The 16,796-nt window shown below is 38.2% G+C and overlaps 1 protein-coding gene across 1 annotated transcript in view; it reads left to right on the top strand.

Moving 5' to 3' along the window:
• The window catches only part of CKAP5 (cytoskeleton associated protein 5), a 52,627-nt gene that overhangs the window by 6,423 nt on the left and 29,408 nt on the right, over window positions 1-16,796 (top strand). Inside the window, exons 2-13 of the mRNA XM_080395664.1 lie at window positions 3,921-4,010; window positions 4,529-4,722; window positions 5,847-6,053; window positions 8,539-8,710; window positions 9,742-9,874; window positions 10,167-10,270; window positions 10,642-10,755; window positions 11,001-11,105; window positions 14,297-14,386; window positions 14,486-14,650; window positions 15,472-15,600; window positions 16,491-16,673. Of these exons, the coding sequence (XP_080251790.1) occupies window positions 3,954-4,010; window positions 4,529-4,722; window positions 5,847-6,053; window positions 8,539-8,710; window positions 9,742-9,874; window positions 10,167-10,270; window positions 10,642-10,755; window positions 11,001-11,105; window positions 14,297-14,386; window positions 14,486-14,650; window positions 15,472-15,600; window positions 16,491-16,673 (1,653 nt within the window). The 5' untranslated portion in view covers window positions 3,921-3,953. The remainder of the gene's footprint in view (window positions 1-3,920; window positions 4,011-4,528; window positions 4,723-5,846; window positions 6,054-8,538; window positions 8,711-9,741; window positions 9,875-10,166; window positions 10,271-10,641; window positions 10,756-11,000; window positions 11,106-14,296; window positions 14,387-14,485; window positions 14,651-15,471; window positions 15,601-16,490; window positions 16,674-16,796) is intronic.

Genomic DNA, 16,796 nt, shown 5'->3' with positions numbered 1-16,796 from the left:
TCTTGTTTTCTGGATTCCGCCAAAATGAATAGTGTTACTGGAAGACTGAAATCTGTTTGTTCTGAGTTGTGGTAGCAAGAAAGCTATGTAGGTCAAACACTTCATTGCTGCAACTTTACTAGTAATAACATAATTTAGCTGCATTATTGTATAATGATGCTACTTGCTATTTGGATGTTGAGAAGTCATGGCTAGAGGTTTACATGTCTTTACAGATATTTATTTTCTTTAAAAAAAAAAGTGTTTTGTAAAATACAGGATAGTCTATTAACACACAGAACCCAGTGACTTAATTGAAGGGAGAAACAACAGTCTTTTATTCTAGTAAGATGTAGACAGTACAAGATCTTGGCATTAGGACAGGCGTGAGCAGTGACGAAGCTGGAAAGATGGGATGTTTAAGAAGGAGCTCTCTCTCCGTGACAGGGGAATACTTTCTGATAACTTGCAAATCCCTTTAGAACAGTTTATTGGGGGAGGGGAGAACATAATTTTATCACTATTTTTAGGTGCCAGATTCAGCACAGAAGGCAACTTAACCCATTTTATAATTGAAGTAACTATTGTAGATGCTAAAGATTAAAAATAGTAGGGGAAATGACTTAAACTGAGTGGGGGGAAAAATGAGTGAGAAAATACACAGTTTTATGGTCATCTGTCTCCTGTCCCTGTGTCTGTCCCGTTACATGTGTTCCCCCCCCCAAGCTGAATACATCATGATGTTGGGAAGGGAAATCCTAGATCCTGTTCTTCTAGATTCTTTATGGTACCATTAGAGTGTACAAGCAAGAGGTTGCATTTTGTAGCAATGAACTGTTGTATATGTGCAAGGGTAAAAATACTTGTACATCAGTGTCGGCCTTGCAATGGACAGGCCTTTATAAGAGTTGCTTGTGACTTTAGGGCTTGAGTTGGTTTTAGGATTGTAGTGAGGTAGTCACTGTCCTACAGTAAGATTTGCCTTGGCAGAAGAGGTTTCTGGAGAGAAATAAATGTTTCTTTTTATTGTTGAAGTAGAAAGTTTGTGCTGCTGACAGATTTCTAACTCTTTCTTCTGGTGTTTCTGCTGCTGGCAGGTGCACTAGTGCTTTGTTTATTTTTCTGTTCTCTTTGTGAATAACTGTTGTCTTTACATTGGTTCCTTGTGCTTTCTTAAACAAAATGATATAGATAGGTAATAACTTGAATTACCTCCAAGTTTCTGAGCAAGATTCAGAACTACCTATTTCCTATTAAGTTCATGCTGCTTATTCTTGGCAAAGGCATGCATGAGTTTGGGAAGAGACCACTGTACCTATTTATCTCATCGGCATCCCCACTGGGGAAGTGTCCCGTTATTTCTACACTGGGTTGTTGAGGGTATTCCAAACACAAACACAGCTTGTACTGGTAGAGCTGCATCTTTCCGGATGGTGCTTGGCTACAGAACTGACCTGAATGACAGAAGAAAGTCTGCTATAACTGCATTCACGCTAGGGCGTTCCTGCAGCCTTTGCTGGGTGAGCTGTTGGAGAACTTTTTAATGTGAATGTAGTTTCATTTTTGCCTTTGGAGAGAAATCATCAAAATCATAGGGCTAGATACAGTTTTACTCCCCACCTCCATGTTTGCCGTGAGCATCTTGCTTTTGCATGTGGGGTGGCTTGTTTTGTTTGTTTGTTTGGGCGTGTGCTGCTTGTTTGTTTTTTAAATAGGTAAAATGCATTGAAATTGAATCAGGAGACTGATTTGCATTTAATTTTGAACCCTCTCCTTCAGTAGGCTGAAAGAGGGGATGAGAGTACAAATGAGAGGTTTGGGCAGTGAAAGAGAATGCTGTGGAGAGAAATGTTTAAAGAGATGAAAGCAAGATTCATAGCAAAAAGCTGGTGGGGCTTTGATGCAAAAAGATGTAGTAACTTACTTGCCTTATCGACCTCTTAAAATTGTTCGGTTTGGGTATGGAATTTTAAAGCTTGAGTTTTATTTTCATTGTAGCTTTTAGATCGCAGTACCTTTTTTCTTATCAGTTCCTGACATGGAGGAATGGTATGACCAGAGCTTTTTTTTCCAGCTTTTTTAAGTTGTACATTTAAAAAGATAATGTTCCAGAATTAAACGGTTCAGTAGCGTGAGCTTTAGGTAGCCTCGCTTCTGTGTACTTAAATTTCTTACATAATGAGTCGAGCGATCCCTTCATTCTCCATGGCTTATAGTTCTGCGGGTCAATTAAATCTTTGTCATTGGCTCTCTCAACAATTTATTTTTGCCTTATTTTTTTTTTTTTTGCTTAAAAAGCAAACTTCTCAGTACTGCTGTGCAACTGTGCTGATGTAAAGAAAAAATACCCACATCACTGTTTGAGAAATGAGAAGGACAAACCATAATAATGCCTGGGTGCACTTGTTTCTATGCATAGTCAACTTCTGTCCTAACATTGACTTTTGTTTTATTGCCATTGGGCAAATTATTAGGTTTATGCAATTCTAGTAAGAGCAATATTAACATCCATATGAATTTATAAATACTTAAGCTAAACTTAGTGTAGTTTGGTGTGGGGGGTGTGTTGGTGGCTGGTGGGGGTCTGAGGGCTTTTTACTTGTTTGTTTTATTTGTATTTGTTGTTTATTTACTTGTATTATTTGGGTGTGTGTGTGTGTTATTTTTTGGGGTATCTTCTGACTAATCCAGGAAGGAAGAAAAACACTTGTTATTGTGGACCGCAGCTAGCCTAATACTGCTATCGAGTTAGCTGTATGTTAGTGTTGTGTGGCTGACAGGTGGCTTTGGAGAGCCTGCTTATATTAACTTCCCTCAGTGAAATTATGCTCCTGATTCTAGAGGTTTATTTTCTGCAGGGAACCTCTGTGCAGTAGGTGAATTACTTTGTAGGTTTTAAAGTACGTAGCTTTGCTGGCATGGGCTGAATTTGCATGAGGAATATTCTGCTGGTGTTGTGCATTGATATGCTTTTAGTGATAAATTGTTGTATATGCTGGCCAGTTTTTAGAATTTTGATCATCTTTGTGCATTTGAGCTGGTGTGCTGGGATGTGTTACTCCTTCTCTGGTTTGATTTTGTTTGTGTAAATGATGTTGGGAACCCTCATCACTGCTTCTGCTATTTTCATTTTGCTGATCTCCCTGCATTAGGTGTGTTCTCTCATTATTCTCTGAGCAGTCGGGTTAGTTGTGCAATATGTCTGATATGGACGTTGAGCCTGAGGTCCCATCTCTTGTACCCTAATGCTCAGTATTGCTATTTTAATAAAAAGGGAACGGCAGGAGGAGGAAAATGCTTGGGAACTTGAATGAGTAAGGATTTCAGCTGGTCGTGTGGTACGACATTGATCTCTTGTTGACAGTTGCTGACACTGGGTACATTAGAATTAGGGCATAAAGTGGCCAGCTTGCAAAAATGGGTTTTGTTCCTCTCATGGTAGTGTTCATTTCGGTAGTGCCGTTTGTAAAGTTTTTTAAATGGCTGTCCTTACACCAGCATCCAATTATTTTTGACACTGATTCATGGCACCTGTTGCTGAAAGCATGTGTCAGTAAGTCAGTTTTCTAGTGTTGGTGGGTACTCCCTTTGTTTTAGCGCCTTAATCATAGTATATTCTTCCTCAATCTTAGATGAGATTATATTCTGCATGCCATCCTGGTTTCATAAAGCTTTCACGGATTGAGACTTCTAGTATCTTAAATACAACAAATTGCACTGCTCTCTAATCTTTAATGGCTTCCGATAGCTTTCCAGGGCTAACAAAATAGTGGTCTAGTCTTAATAGTGCATATCTAAATGTAATTTTGAGTTTGGGTTGCACACCAGCAGTAAGGTTTGGTACAGAATTGTCCTTGTAGAGGTTTTTTCAAGTAGCAATATGTTGCAGATTGCACCTGACATGTATTTTTCTGTGTTCTAACTTGTCCTTATCTCCACAGGAATTACTGTAATTAGAGAAAACCTGAATTACAATGGGGGACGACAGTGAGTGGATGAAACTGCCCATTGATCAGAAATGTGAACACAAGGTACTCGTGTCTTTGGGTTTGGCTTGCTGTGTATCTGCTGTGGTGATTCTGTGGTACTCCTCTAAGTACGCCATAGGTAATCTGGACAGCTGCACAGTGTGTGTGTAACAGATCTGAAACTGCATCAGCTTTATCCAATTTAGGGGCTGAATAATGTTTATTAAGCAGAAATTAGTAGTGTGACAATTTGCATGGCGTAAGCTTGTATGCTCAAAGATCAGTGCATTCATTCATGTGGAGAAATTACGCATTTGTAGCTGAAATGATTGTTGGGCTCCCACCTACTCATCAGTGGTGTAGTTAGAGCAGTGGGGAAGACTGGCATCTCTATCGAAAATTTTTGCCAGGAGCAGAACAAATATTTAGTCCTGTTGCATGTTATTCCATATAGTCATTGAAGAGAAATCTTGCAGATGCCAGCTTAATGAGCACACTTTCAACTATGATTGAAGAACTTTGAGATTGGTAAGTTAAGATTGTACTAACATAACATTTAAATGTCTGATATCTGCTTCCAGCTGTGGAAAGCCAGATTAAATGGTTATGAAGAAGCCCTTAAGCTCTTCCAGAAGATAGATGATGAAAAGAGTCCTGAATGGTCCAAGTATCTTGGATTGATCAAGAAATTTGTGACGGACTCCAATGCAGTGGCTCAGTTGAAAGGACTGGAAGCAGCGCTTGCTTATGTTGAAAATGCTCACATAGCTGGAAAGTAAGTAGCCTGTTCTTGCCTATTAGTAGGCTGTTAAAATAGTTTAATGTGTCTCTGAGGCCGCAGATAAATTGTACAGCGGGCACTAACAGTTCTGAACTTTACTGTTGAGGAGCAGAAATTGCTTTCCTAATCTAGAGCAATTGCTAAGTGGTAGGCTTTTCTCCGTGTGCATGTTAGCTTGTAAGGAATAGTTAAAAAAAAAAAAAAAAAAAACAAAAAACAAACCAAAACTGTTTAAGGCAGTAGTAAAAATTTCTGAAATGGTAGAGAATCAGCAATTTGGTGGTGTAGGTGCTGTGAACTGGAATCCCTGTTATTGTTTGACTAAAACAATCTATACGTACAGGGAGCCTTTTTTTTTTCCCAGGGAGGTATTTGTGTAATTCATCCGTGAAATAAAATGTGGTTATGTTTATGCATTGTTGCATCCAACTTAACCAATGTGAATCTTCATACCTGCCAGATTCTTCACAGGATGTTTATTAGTATTTCACTGTTGTCTAGCCCATGAAATAACCCATACCCCTGAGGGTGAAATAAAAACACTTAATGGGCCAGGTCAGTGCTTTGATCCACTGACTTTGTGACCTGATGAAATGAATAAAAGTCTTATTTAAAAAACAAACAGATCCAAAGCTTTGTTTAAAAACCTAACAACTTTCCAAACCCCTTGATTGAAAAGAGATTTAAATGATTTAGTTGATTCAGAGCTTTGAAATAGATGTGAAATTCTGTGCTAGGATCATGCACCAGTGCTGTATGTTAGTTAACAGTAACGGATGTAATTCCAGGAAATGGCATTTATTTTTGGACCTTAACTACTGTATAAATGAATTAACTTTGGAAAATATGTCTGCTATTCATTGTCTGGTGTAGTCTAGTATTAGGAACATGTTGACTAGCACTTGGTCTGCAGGAGTTGTTTTGATTAATCTAGAGGTTGAAGTGATCCCTTACGAAAGGTTGTTACCTTCAAAGTTAACTTAAAATTTAGTTACTATTGTATGAGGACTTCCTGAGTTTTAATCCATGTTCTGGATGTTGTGTCTGTGGGTAATGGTGTAGAATGCCTAATTAATTCACTTAAACATTCCAAAAGTAACACTTTCTCATCTTTTCAGGACAACAGGAGAAGTAGCATCTGGAGTTGTAAATAAAGTGTTCAATCAGCCAAAAGCCAGAGCAAAAGAGCTGGGTCTAGATATATGTCTAATGTATATAGAAATCGAGAAAGGGGAGGCAGTACAAGAAGAATTACTGAAGGGTCTGGACAACAAAAACCCAAAAATCATAGTAGCGTGTATAGAGACACTGAGGAAAGCACTAAGGTAAGCTTTTATTTTTTTAGTTCCTGGGGTTTTTGGTTTTTTTCCCCTCACTCCAACAGTATTTAGAGTCTTAATTTGTTGCTTTAGCCGGCCCTTGTTACTGTTTAATAGGATGTATCTTTACTGAACTGGTATTTTCTGACAACAGCAGTTGAGAGCATCATGGGATTTGTTAGATGTGAGGGGTGTCTTTGTTGTACGAGCCTCATCTGGATCACTTTAGTTCATGGCAACTGTTTACCAAACTTCCATTTTCACAATGGACCTCTGAAAGACGGGCAGGATTAGTGTGTCTTGTTCCAGACTGTGGAGCTTCTCTTCTGAACAGCTGAAATAAAATCACTGATGGGAAAACTAAAATGTAGTCTTTTTAAAAAACCCACTGTTTTCTTCGCTGATGTGAGCATCTTTAATTGGGTACATGGTGTATGTGTTTAGAAGAAAAAAAGAAGTAAAAAGCTCATTGCACAGTAAGTTTCCATTGTCCATGGAACTATTTCTTTATTAAAAAAAAAACAACAACTACTAATAATGCTTCCCAGGAATCAAATCCAATTTAATTAAGGTGGAGTAGTTGGTTTCAAGATTAGATTTGGAACATCACTTTTGGTTCCACTTGAAGTATGTTTGCTGCCTTTGAGTTGAGGGAAATATACTAGCTTTTCATTAAATTCTTATACTTGGTGTGTATATAATTCACTGTCTATTAAATTATATTTTGAAAACAAAACCCAGGTAATTTCAGTATTAATGGACAGAACACTTTTTTATGAATGCTATAGTTCATGTGAAAACTGTATTATGTAGATGAAGAGTCTCTTATGCTAGGTATCTTTTTTAGAGAACTTACTGAGGCATGTGTATAGATGGCCCTTGTTAAACTAATTGATTGAGGCTTCTGTAATAGAAGTCAGAATAAAGCATTGGGCTTAGCACATGACCTATACTTCTGCTAAGTGAAACTACTGTCCCACATTTAAGAATGTATTTTAGCTATTTTAAATAACCTTATCTAGTCAAATGTCCTTTTAACAGTGCAGTGTAATTAGAAACCTGCATAACCTTATTCTTATCTTTCAACTAACCACACCTATAAAATGTGCCACATCTGCCTATTTTTTTTATATACAGTACTTTATTTTCTTTGAGATGGCAAAATCAAATTCTTTCATAGTCCTATTGACTTAACCTTTGTCTTCAGCTTCTGAGCTGTGCTACCTAAACTTGTCTTGTGCTTTGACAGGGTGTCTGCACTGATACCCAAATCTGTCTGTTGTACCCATGTGGGTAGCTTGAGTGCATATGTAGTTTAGCTTCTGTTTGGTTTTTATCTTGTGCTAAGGTTTCTGTTCTTGTGATGTTATATGGATTGGATAATATTACATGAATTAGATAAGAATTAGAAAATTTGCATAGGCACTTTTCCTAATATGGTCTTTTGTGAGTCATGGTTGAAAAATAAAAATCTTGGGCAACTCATTTGCTCATACTCTGCATTTAAATTGTGTTCTCTCTAAGACTGGAACCTCTTGCAGACTTTAATGCTTCGTATTTATCAAAGTGGGCTTAACAATAAAATGTTTAGCGCTAGAATTTTTAGGAAGTGAACCATGCAGTTTTTAGTTCTTGAGTTGCCTTTTTAACTAGCTTTTTCATGTGGCATTTGATTTGGAGGGAAACAGATAAAAAAGTGTGATTGGAAAGGTTAATTCAGAATTCTCAAGGAAAAGAAGTGCTTTGAAATAAAAAAAAATTATGGCTTCAGTGGTGACTTAAGGTACTCCAAGAACCATAGCAGTTAACTTTACTAAGAGTATGAAAAGTTCTCTTGTTTTCACCCAGCAGTGATTGAAAAAGGAAGTTTAGATCATGAAGTTCAACAACACATAGAATCTGCTGACGGAAGGGTGACTGGCTGGGAAACTTGTTTTATGTCCTTTCAGCAGCATGTATTTCAACATGTGTGTTTTCTGTGAAGATGACCCAGGCTCACTATAATTATCTGGTCTAACAGGTGGAAATGTGGCTAATGCTTTTACTGCAGTTTGTCTCCAAGGATAGACAAAGGAGATTCTATTCTGATTTTTTTTTTAAACAAAAAAAAGTAGGTCATACAAATTCTGATCTAAGGACACTTTTTTTTCTTTTTCTTTCTTCTTCCCCCTCACCCCCGGCAAGGGAACAGATTTAAGTAGCAGACTGAATTAAATGCTCTGAAGTAATTTCAGAGGGAGGCCTGCTTCTGTAATTCCAAGCTGGGTGTGGAGGGTAATTATGATAGGGCAAATATTCTTCAAATTTTACAGTAGCTTAGTAGCTTCACAAAATAATAGCTATAATAATTATTTAAGTAAATGACACAATCCCTAAATGTGCACTAGAATAATTTCATAGATTATTTAGAAAAAAAAAATCTATTTATCTGTGGATCACTCTCTGGTTCCTACCTGGATTCTGATGCTATTCTGTGTTTTTTAACTTTCAGTGAATTTGGTTCAAAAATAATCTCACTGAAGCCAATTATTAAAGTATTGCCAAAACTCTTCGAGTCTCGGGAAAAGGCAGTTCGAGATGAAGCTAAACTCCTTGCTGTGGAGATCTACCGTTGGATAAGGGATGCTCTGAGGCCTCCATTGCAGAACATAAATTCTGTTCAGGTGGGCAGAAAGTAGTTCTGTATGCACACATTGGAGAAAACACTTCCATGCTCGCCTTCCCTGATTCCTGTTGTGTTTGGTGTTCTTAAAGTCAAAGCTGGATTTTTTCAGTAACAGCAATGCTATTTTTTTTAGCTTCCTATAACTTTACCTAAAACGTTAGTCCCTCTTTGTTTATTGTAAAGAAATTGTGACTTATGTTTTGTTGCTCTGAATATTTGAAGTTGTGGGGGGAAAGCATCATACTGAAGCTGAGGGAGGGGATTTAAATATTCTTAAGAAGTAGAATAGTATTTCTTGGAGACCTAACTCAAGGGCTTACCCTTATAAAAGACACCTGTATTCAAAGTCTTCAAGTCAACCATTTTCCTTCTCGGTTTTCTCCTGAGATTTTTTCTTTACACAGCCCTTCAGACTGGTTTTGGTGGTACGCGGGATGTGACTGTTCCATTCCAAGAAGTGGCATTACAGTAGGATAGAAAATTATGCTGCTGTTGGAGATGGAACATTCCAATATTTTAAAACTTTATAAGTTATTTTGCAACCTTCCCTACTACCCACTTCAGTTAATTGTGTTCAGGTGGAAAGCAGTAGCTTGCTGGAAAAAGGCATGCTTTTTAAAAAAGAAATAATCCCATCAAATGTCGCTCAAAATGTTTGTTACATTGTAGTTTGTGTGTAATAATAGCATGACTGTAACAAGATGATCTTCCTTCATGCTCAGCCATTTTTAAATTAAAGTTTTTGCAGAGGGGACACATTCTTGCCATTTTACAGTTTGTCCTTACATAAATGTTTTGCATTAATATCTTTGTTGATGTTACTCTGTTCTGTGAATATACTTGCTCAAAAGCTTCTGAACAGTGAATGTGAATGGAAAGTCAATTCTTTAGTGGGAGAAAAAAGAACTTGAAAGGTAGTGCTGTCTGGGCTTAGAGATGGCAAAACTCCATTGCCTTCCATGAAGCGTTGTTTGTCTTGAGGTACATACAAAATGTCTCTGATATTATGATTCTTTTCCCTTTTGGCAGCTGAAAGAACTGGAAGAAGAGTGGGTCAAAGTGTCATCAGCTGCTCCTAAGCAAACCAGGTTTCTGCGTTCCCAACAGGAGTTGAAAGCAAAATTTGAGCAGCAGCAGGCAGCTGGAGGAGATGCAGATGGGGGTAAACTACTTAATCTCTGAACTCCATTGGGAAGCATATCACTGGTATATTATTAGTGAAGAAATGCATTAAATTATAAAGTTACTTTCACTCAAACTGTTGCAAAATATGTGGGGTGCAGTACGCAACAAGCAAATGCAGCTGGGGCAAAAACTTTATATGAAAGATCTGTCCTTTGTAATGGCAAAATCACAATTACCAATAGTACTTTTTAAACAAAGAGCCTTAGGTGGTGCTGTAGTCAAAATTTCATTTGTCACTCTGCTCATATATTTCTCTTTTCTGGTTCCAGGAGGTGATGATGAGGAAGAGGCGGTACCACAAGTAGATGCATATGAGTTGCTTGAAGCTGTAGAAATTCTTTCCAAGCTTCCCAAAGACTTCTATGAGAAAATAGTAAGTATAAAGTTAAATACTACCAGTTAATTGTATGACATGTGGAGCTATTAAGTCTTTAGACTTCCTGGCATTCTGCTATGTGTGCTTTACTGTGACATGGGTAATAACAGACTAGTGTAAGTAAAGTATAGACTATTACAAATAAGTATCACTTTGATTTACCAAAAAGCAAGCTGTAATTCTAAGGAGCTGAAATGTCCTAGGGAAGGACTGTATTTCATACTTCATTGCAATTATTGATGTTGAAGTGTAGGGAGACTTTGGCTTTCCCAGGATAGAATTAAGTTTTAAAATCTATAGTTTGTGGCAAGTATCCTTCTCTAGAATTGTTTACATTTATAAATGAATGTAAATTATTTGCTCTGCAGGAAGCAAAAAAGTGGCAAGAAAGGAAAGAAGCTCTAGAGGCTGTTGAAGTGCTAGTGAAAAACCCCAAACTGGAATCAGGAGACTATGCAGACTTGGTGAAAGTTCTCAAAAAGGTAATAAATAAAACCCAGAGTGCGCATGCAGTTTAGTATTTTTTGTAATGTGTTTGTATTGTACTTTAAAAGTTACAGTTGGGGTAGTACTCATTAGTAGAAACTTAGTAGCTGTAACAGTGGTGGAAATAACCCTATCTGTGGCCCACTGACTATTCTAAGAAATTCTTCCAAGTCTCTGAAACTTGAATTTGTCAGCCTTTAACATAGCTTTTCTGGTCTTTTGTTTTGGCTTTTCTATTCAGGTTATTGGAAAGGATACAAATGTTATGTTAGTTGCTTTGGCTGCAAAATGCCTTGCTGGACTAGCTTCTGGCCTCCGAAAGAAATTTGGACAGTATGCAGGGCATGTAAGTAAGAGCATGTACTTTTTTCTGTTTTTATCGATGCTGGAGACTTTTTTTTTTTTCTTCTTCTGTCAAACCTTCGTATCTCTCAAAGGTATTATTGGTACCTTGGTATTTATTATTATGAATGCTTACCTGCTGTTTAGTGGAGCAAGCAGTGAAACATCTGCCAAGATCACTTGCAGCTTAGGGTCAAAAGGAACTTTTTTTATTCACATTCAGCAACGTGAAGTTCACTGGTAAGCCTTCTGTACTGAGACAACTCTGAATTACTCTGTCATGAAATTAACTTTATTTACATTACCTCATCCTGGAGATAGACCAACAGAAATGCATTTGTAGGCTACAGTGGAAAAAATAGCTTCTGAATGTGAATTCTACTTAGCAGCTCCATGATGTATGTTTTAGGTTGGTATGGTGGTTTTTTTAATATTGGGGGAGGATTGGTGGTGGGTTTTTTTGCTGACTGGGTTTTGTGGTTCTTTTTGTCTGCTTTAAGTAGCCAAACTACTGAGATTTTTGGTACCTGTTCTGGAGATTTGGTTTAATGCTCTTCTCTGTTCTCCTTTGCTACTCTTCACTTACCAACAGTTAATATCAGGAAATATGGGGAAGCTTAACCAGTCTCTGGAAAGAAAGGGAGGTTTTAATCAGTTGTAGTTACCTCAGTTGTTTCTCAAGCCTCCGTTGCTATGTTCTTTAAGCTGCTCAATTAAATTTTTCTTGTGATAAGTGAGAATGATGGGGGTAGAGCTTAGAGACAGAGGGAACTGATGCGTCAGGCTGCTGATAGGGTTACATTTAGTGATGAATTGGGGAGTTACTGAATCTCACTGCTTCAGAAACATTCAAATCTCCTGAACTCTGAACAACAGTTTGGAAAACTCTTTTGTTCTGAAAGCTGTCTGTAGTTATAAGAAGCATTCTTACATGTCTTCATGCACGATTTGTGTGTTAAAGGGTAACCCTCATACATACAGAGTTGGTATTGAAAAAGCCAAGCTTCTGAAATAAGAGTATAGCTCTATGGTTGCCAAGCAGATGGTGTTGAGAAGATGAATTTTTCAGTACTGTAATGGCAGCTATGAATTGCATAATCACAGCACTCATTTTACCAGTTCACTTGACTTTGTTGGATTTATTTACTAGTGAGGAAGATACAGACTTCTCCTGAGAGCAGGCATTGGAAGTGTTATGAAACAGAGCTGTTGCTAGAATTGTGGGATTATTATAAACCCTATTAGTTAAATATAGGACTTTAATTTTACAGTCTGCAGTCTATCTTAAAACAAGAGTGATGAAATAAAGTACAGAACCATACTATTCGCTGTAATGGAGTACATGTGGCCCAGCTTCACCTCTGTTGACTGCCTTTGGAGCCTGGGACTGACTCTTCTTCCTCCCTTGCTTTTCTCACATAGGATACCTCTTTTAACTTCACGTTAAAAAATACTTGTTCTAGCTGCCAGCGTCTTCTAAAACAGAGACTTAATGATTTTGGATGTCTCCTTCCTATGACTTTGTTCTCTGCAGGGTTTAGGAGTCCAGCACCTGCAGCAGCATGTATGAGGGCCTATATAAAAGGACTGTTCTGGTTTAACCCTGGCTGGCAACCAAGCACCACGCAGCCGCTTGCTCGCTCCCCCGTCACCCAGAGGGGTGGGGAGGAGAATCAGAAAGGAATATAAAACTCGAGGGTTGAGATAAGAACAATTTAATAATCTAAACAGAATTAAAAAATAAGAACAACAGTAATAATGATAAGAATAATCGGGATGGAACAATGGGGGGGGGGAAAACCCCTAAGTGATGCACACACAGTACAACTGCTCGCCACCTGCTGACTGATGCCCAGTCAGTCCCCAAGCAACGATCCCACCCAGCCAACCCTACAAGTTTCTATACCAAGCACACCATCCCATGGTATGGAATACCTCTTTGGCTGCTTCAGGTCACCTGTCCTGGCTGTGTCCCCTCCCAGTCTCTCGTGCCCCTCCAGCCCTCTGGCTGGCAAGGCCCAAGAAACCGGCGTCCTTGACTTAGTATAAACATCACCCAGCAACAACTAAAAAACATCAGTGTGGTTATTAACATTGTTCTCACATCACAGCTGAAACACAGCACTTTACTAGCTACTAAGAAGAAAATCAACTCATCCCAGCTGAAACCAGGACAGTGGTGCTGTTCTGTATTAATCAAAGAGGGGTTTTTGTTGCTAAATTCTCTGTGAATAGGGAGTTTGCAAGTTGCTGCTTGGCAAAGGATACTACCTGCGCCTAGGTCACTGTGTATTATTGCAAGGAGTTGAGGTCTCTTAGTCAGCTTCTGAGTAGAAAGATCTATTTTGTATTATGCAAGAGCTTATAACTTCTGTAAGGCATCAGACTGCTTCCAAACTCTGAACTGCATTATGTTTGACCATCTTGAAAATAGCCTGCTTTCCACAGTTAAAAGCTCTGCATGTTTCTGGCTCACTGGCAGAAGTTTTTACTGTTACGGAGACCATACTTAAATGGAGCTGCTGGTATTACTGGCACATGATAAGGTGTACTAAATTTTTTTTCTGCAGTGACTGCCTTAGCAGCTAGACTGGGTATGAATTGCTGTGGAATTCCAGTATAGCATAGTACAGTGTCAGGTGTGCCTTTTCAGGGTGATAGATATGAAAAATACTGCTCTAGGAAGACTCCCAGTTGCTTTAGAACCATGGTCTTGTCAGCTGTGGGTCAAATGAGAGCTCTTAATGAGCCACGCTGAGTGCTGTCAGGAAGCTGGGGACAAGGGGACAGGTTATGTACTACCTTAGATTCTTGCAGTACAAGAGCACAGCACTCAGTACTGAGAAATTCTTTAATTTCTGTTCTGTTGCTCTGCGTTCCAGGCCAGTAGAGCCAGAGTATTCATCTGTAATTATGTGGGCTTGTATATCTGCCTTTTGTTTAGCTTTACTATGAAATTTAACAAATATAGGTATTTGAACATAGGTTGACTAGCATTAATTTAATATTGGAGATTGGCTAGAATAAACTAGTTCATACTGCAGTTGTGTATCCCTGGAGGGGGGGGCAGCAGTGATGTTTGCATTATTTGCTTCTCTTTAGAACACCAGGGAGCAGACTACCAGGCTTTCCAGTTATATTAGTGAAGACTGGATTTACTTTCTTTTTTTTTTTTTTTTTTCCCCATTTCCATAGGTTGTTCCCACAATCCTGGAGAAATTTAAAGAGAAGAAGCCTCAGGTAGTGCAGGCCCTGCAGGAGGCCATTGATGCAATCTTTCTTACAGTAAGTAAGAGTGACGCTTTTCCCATTGTCTGAGCATTGGACTCATTTTGGTTCACTCTTCTCTTTACTGAAACTAACAACTTCTGTGTTCAACACTAGACCACGTTGCAGAACATAAGTGAAGATGTGTTGGCAGTGATGGACAACAAAAACCCAACAATTAAGCAGCAAACGTCCCTCTTCATTGCAAGAAGCTTCCGTCACTGCACACCTTCTACTCTGCCAAAAAGCCTGTTAAAACCTTTCTGTGCTGCACTTCTCAAGGTAAAGCGGGAGTTGGTACTTCCCTGGCATTGACTTGAGCCCTGTATTTGTGAAGCATTTGCTTGTTCTGGGAGAAAGACCCTCTGGTAGTGCAAGGACTAAAGAGGTTTTTTGTGCTACGACGTCTAACTTGAGGATGCCTTTCAGTCATGGGAACAGTCTAGTCTCTGATACTGATACTCAGTATCAAACAGAACTCTGATAAGAACTCTGATTAGTTTAGCTTCTCTGATACTGAAAACTCAGTTTATAGCAACGTGGTTTGCAGCTGTTAAACTTACGGGCACTGCACCACTTGGTTCTTGCAGACATCTCTAGCAGGCTTTTTTGGAATGCCACCCATCATCTACCATGAATAAAATACCATCTCATATCAATTATTGCAGTTACACTGGAGCATTTTTTCAGTGTAAACAATAATGACATATACGTTTTTCACAATGAAAAATAACCTTTTCCTTGTTATGGGAAATACACCCAACTTCAAAAATGGGTATTTGAATGGGTTTGCAGAACTTCAAACTCCTTGTAGACTTCCATGGTGTTGCAGTGTCTATTAAAGCGTAAATGTTTATCTTCTTCTTGTGGTGTGAAAGATCCAAAGATGGGAAACTGGCTATTCTGAGAAACAGTAGACTGGATCGGTATATAGAAAAACAAGTGAACACCAACCTTTTCCTTCCTGCAGTAGGATGTTGAGGATTATTCTGTAGTAGATGCAGATTTTGAAAAAGGGGAGGGGATATATACAGAAAATGGATTTAAGAATATGTGTAGCTATGAGCTGTAAGTCATATGATACAGGTTGTCTTTCTCTGCAGCATATCAACGATTCTGCTCCTGAAGTAAGAGATGCTGGTTTTGAAGCATTAGGCACTGCCCTGAAAGTGGCTGGAGAGAAAGCTGTGAATCCCTTTTTAGCAGATGTAGACAAATTAAAGCTTGATCGGGTGAGTTTGTCATCATAAATGTTGTAAACAATGCTTCATTTATCCATTTAAAACGCGTCATGGGCTAGAGAAGATTAAAGATGATGCCATAGCTTAAGACTGTCAGCACAGATTTTTAAAAATTTATTTTTTACTGAAAAGTTACTGATGTTGCAGGGAATCTTGAGTATATATTTCTTGCTAGACTATCAAGAATCTTGACTTCCACTACCTAAAATGTATTAACATTACAGCTTTTCATTCTTATGTAAGTATCTGTTTGGCTTCAAGGCTTTATTATCTGTGAGATGGGTTGTGAGGTTTGGTGGTTTTGAGTTTCTTGGTAGTATGTTTTTGGGGTTTTTTTGGTTGTTCATGGGATTTTGTTTGTTTGTTATTGAACATTTTCTCTGTTTATATGAAACATTTTAGTGTTTTATGTCACAACCATATGGTCTAAATCTGTATTACTAGACAGGATTTGGTATTAAAATTTACTTAACAATAAAGTTTTCTTGCTTTTACATAAGCTGACATGTTTGTCAACTGAATGATGATTTTATAATTTAAGGTACTTAAGAACTAGTCTTCAGAGCATCTGTAAATGTTAGTGAGCCTATTAATGCATTTTATGCGTATAAACACACTTCATTTTGAACTAGGAATATTATTCTAACAATACAGTGATGGCTAATGCCACTGACAAGTTAACCTTACTCTAATGTAAGGAACATGGGATAACAAAATGTTTAAAGTAAACAACTTAGTTTTCACATTTTTTCCAGAAAGGTCAAATTTGAGCCACTACTGTTGAAGTGATGCTGTACATCTAATTGTAGCTAAATAGCCTTTTTTTCCCCTTCCCCCTCCTTTTTTATTTTTTTTTTTTTCTCTTCTTAACTGTTTGTCAGATTAAAGAGTGTGCTGAGAAGGTAGAACTGGTTTATGGTAAAAAGACAGGAGTTGCTGCTGAGAAAAAAGAAAGCAAGCCTGTTACTGGAAAGGCGCCTGGTCTTTCGGGGACTGGTGGAGACAAAGAAACAAAAGATGCAGCAAGCAAACCAGGACCGCTGAAAAAAGCACCTGCTGTGAAGGTAAGATAGATTGCCAAGCGATTTGTCTGACAATCACAGTAATTACTTATTTAATATCAAAGGTGGTCTGTTGAATGCCTCTTTCCAATGAGGAGCCACTGTCCTTCTGTAGGAGTAGGTGAG

This window comes from Falco punctatus (assembly GCF_963210335.1).
Source record: "Falco punctatus genome assembly, chromosome: 7".
NCBI classification, from domain to species: Eukaryota; Metazoa; Chordata; class Aves; order Falconiformes; family Falconidae; genus Falco; species Falco punctatus.
This window is presented reverse-complemented; position numbering and strand designations above follow the sequence as displayed.